This window comes from Solanum stenotomum, chromosome 1 (assembly GCF_019186545.1).
Source record: "Solanum stenotomum isolate F172 chromosome 1, ASM1918654v1, whole genome shotgun sequence".
NCBI classification, from domain to species: Eukaryota; Viridiplantae; Streptophyta; class Magnoliopsida; order Solanales; family Solanaceae; genus Solanum; species Solanum stenotomum.
In genome coordinates, this window is record NC_064282.1 from 35,348,187 (window position 1) to 35,351,174 (window position 2,988).

Below are 2,988 nucleotides of genomic sequence, written 5' to 3' on the forward strand. Positions count from 1 at the left end.
GATAAGTATTAATAATCAGTAATGAAGAAAAAAAAAGTATTATAATTACTATTTGAGAAATATCATTACACCAATAATAAAAAATATGACTTAAAAGCAAAAAAGGTTAAAAAGATAAATTAAAAACACCTGGGCCTACGTTTTTACGCCCAGGACTTACGTTTTTATGCTCGAGGCTTACGCGTCAAATTTTAGGACTTACGCATTATGGATCTACGTCTTTAATTTACGCCCCGGGGATTTTTGGTATGCCCCGCCCCGAGACTCGCCCCAAAAACGTTTTTGAAAATACTGGTTGTTGGGGTATTCTTGGAGGGGACAAATTAAGAATTATATACTAGATCGATGCAGATCATAACACAGTAGGCTTGAATTTCTTAAAGAGAGTGAAATATCTTTTCCTCAACATCAATATTTATTTATTCATTTTTGTCATTTTATTTTCAACTATAAGTTACTATAATTTGTGATATATTCACCAACAGAAAATGAAGACAATAACATGTACACATGATGAATGCTACATATGGGTATGTATTGTAAAAAAATAAAAATTAATCGTTAATTCTAATTATCAAAAGTTACGGCTAAGAACTATGAAACGCAAAAAATGGCATATTTTTTGTCTTTAGTTTTCTCTGAATGTCTTTGGTATGAAATGCTGGCTTCTTTTCCTGATCATTAGTTTATTTTTGTTAAATATGATACGTAAATTAATAAGAAGGATATTAATGTAATTTAATGGGATCAGGATATTTCTGTCGTTTTTTTAATGGATTATAAATTGTCGATATATAAGTTAAACAATAAATTGTTATAAATTAGAACCACAAAATGTAAAATAGATTATTAGTTTGTTATGGATCTGGATTCAAATGACATGCAATGAGGTGAAAAACAAGTATTGCACATAAGAGTGTAAAAATAATTAAATGGCTGATGGAATTATGAAGAAGTTGCCTGAAGATGTGGTAATTTATATACTTTTGAGACTCGCGGTGAAATCCCTCATGCGATTCAATTGCATCTCAAAAACTTGTTACACTCTCATTAAATCCTCCACTTTTGTCAATCTTTATCTCTACCGCACAACAACTTCGAAAGACGAATTCATTCTTTTCAAGCATTGCTTCGAACATGAAAGAAATAGGTATAAAACTATATTGTCTTTTCTTTCTGGTGATGACGATGATGATGATGATTATTTTAACCCAATTATTCAAGATCTAGATGTCACTCATTTGAAATCCAATAATAATTTTAACCTTGATCAATTCATCGGTCCTTGCCATGGTTTGATTGCAATGATGGACTCCGTTACCACCATCTTAATTAATCCATCTACGAGAAATTATAGACTTCTCCCACCCGACCAGTTTATTGGTTGTGAAAAAGATCACTATCGTTCCATCCAAAATGTTGGTTTTGGATATGACTCTATCGCGAATGACTATAAAGTTATTAGAATTTCAATAATATATATGACAGATCGTGATGATTATCCAGAAGAGATGGATACAATAGTTGATATCTACGATCTGAGTGTTGATTGTTGGAGAAAATTAGATGATGGAGTGATTCAACAATTGAGCATGTTTTATTGTGTCTCTTGTTCTCAAATGTTTTACAGGGGAATTTGTCATTGGGTTGCGTCTCAAGACATAGATGGAAACATTGATGAATACGTAATTCTTTGTTTTGAAATGAGCACCGAAATTTTCCATAGTTTAAAAATTCCAGAACCTTGTCATTTAATCTATGGAACGGGTTGTAAACTCATGTTATTACAGGACTCTTTAACATTGATTTATCATCCGTATCCGGAGCCGGTGATTGCTGATGAAAAAGATTTCATAGATATTTGGGTAATGAAGGATTACAATGTATATGAGTCTTGGATTAAGAAATACACAATTAGGGGTCTTCAAATTGATTTCCCATTAGCAATTTGGAAGGGTTATTTGCTTCTTTATCAGAGTGGAAGTGGATGTTTGAAGTCCTATAACCTTAATTCCAATGTGGTAAAGGAATTAAGTTTTCATGGTGTTCCTCAAAGTTTCAGAGTTATAGGTTACAAGGATAGCTTGACTTCAATTCCAAGAGAAAACGAGCACACTACGCAAGTTCATAAATTTTAGAGCAAATATAATCTTCAACTTTATCACTTGTAGCTTGTTCACTCATTGAGTAATTTTAGTTGTGAAAAAAAAAACTTACTCTGCAACATATTATTTGTTTATGATACAGCTTTAGCAATATGGATTTATTGTTAGCTTTCATTTTATTCATTCTCACGAGGAGGATATTTTGTTCTTTTTTTCCCTCATTTGTAATGCAATGTATAGTTTGAACTACCTAAATTTATCTTCATCGCAAATCTTTTTTTTTTGTTATCCTACTCACATATTAATGGTCACAATCCAAATCAAGATCGCGATACAGCGCCTAATGAGCTACTTACTACCCATAAGACGAACTCTCTAAGATATAACATGCAATTTATGAAGAACAGGTAAACAATTAGATAAATACTGAATAAATGTTGGAGCCACTTATTGCAATACCCCGTATGTCTATGCTAATATACAACTAGTCAAACGTCGACGAGTGTATGAGAAACAAGAAGAAAAAAAAAAGGATATAAATGGATAAGTATATTAAGAAACACATATATGACGGTGTGATTGAAGTGTTGAACTAAAGTATTAGTCTCAAGGAAGCCTTAGAACCTGTTTAGACGGACTTTTGGCTTTAGGCATATAAGCCAAAAGCGAAAAGTCATAAGTTAGAATCGTAATTTATGACTTTTGACTTATATTAATTATTTTAGCATAAAATCAAAAACTTATAAACACTTATTAAATTTCAAATCATGTGATAATTTACGGGGTTTAAAAAACTATTTATCAAACTAAAAGTATTTGAGTCTAGTTTCCAACAAAACAAATTGTTCATCAAATTGAGTGTGAGATTAAAAGTTATAAGGGT

General features: G+C 31.4%; 1 protein-coding gene across 1 annotated transcript; it reads left to right on the top strand.

The window, feature by feature from the left end:
- The first annotated feature begins 932 nt into the window (after positions 1-932).
- LOC125846147 (F-box protein CPR1-like) lies at positions 933-2,155 on the top strand. The gene has a single exon (XM_049525593.1). It carries the CDS (start codon positions 933-935, stop codon positions 2,136-2,138), a length of 1,206 nt encoding a protein of 401 aa, XP_049381550.1. The 3' UTR covers positions 2,139-2,155.
- Positions 2,156-2,988: the final 833 nt, after the last annotated feature.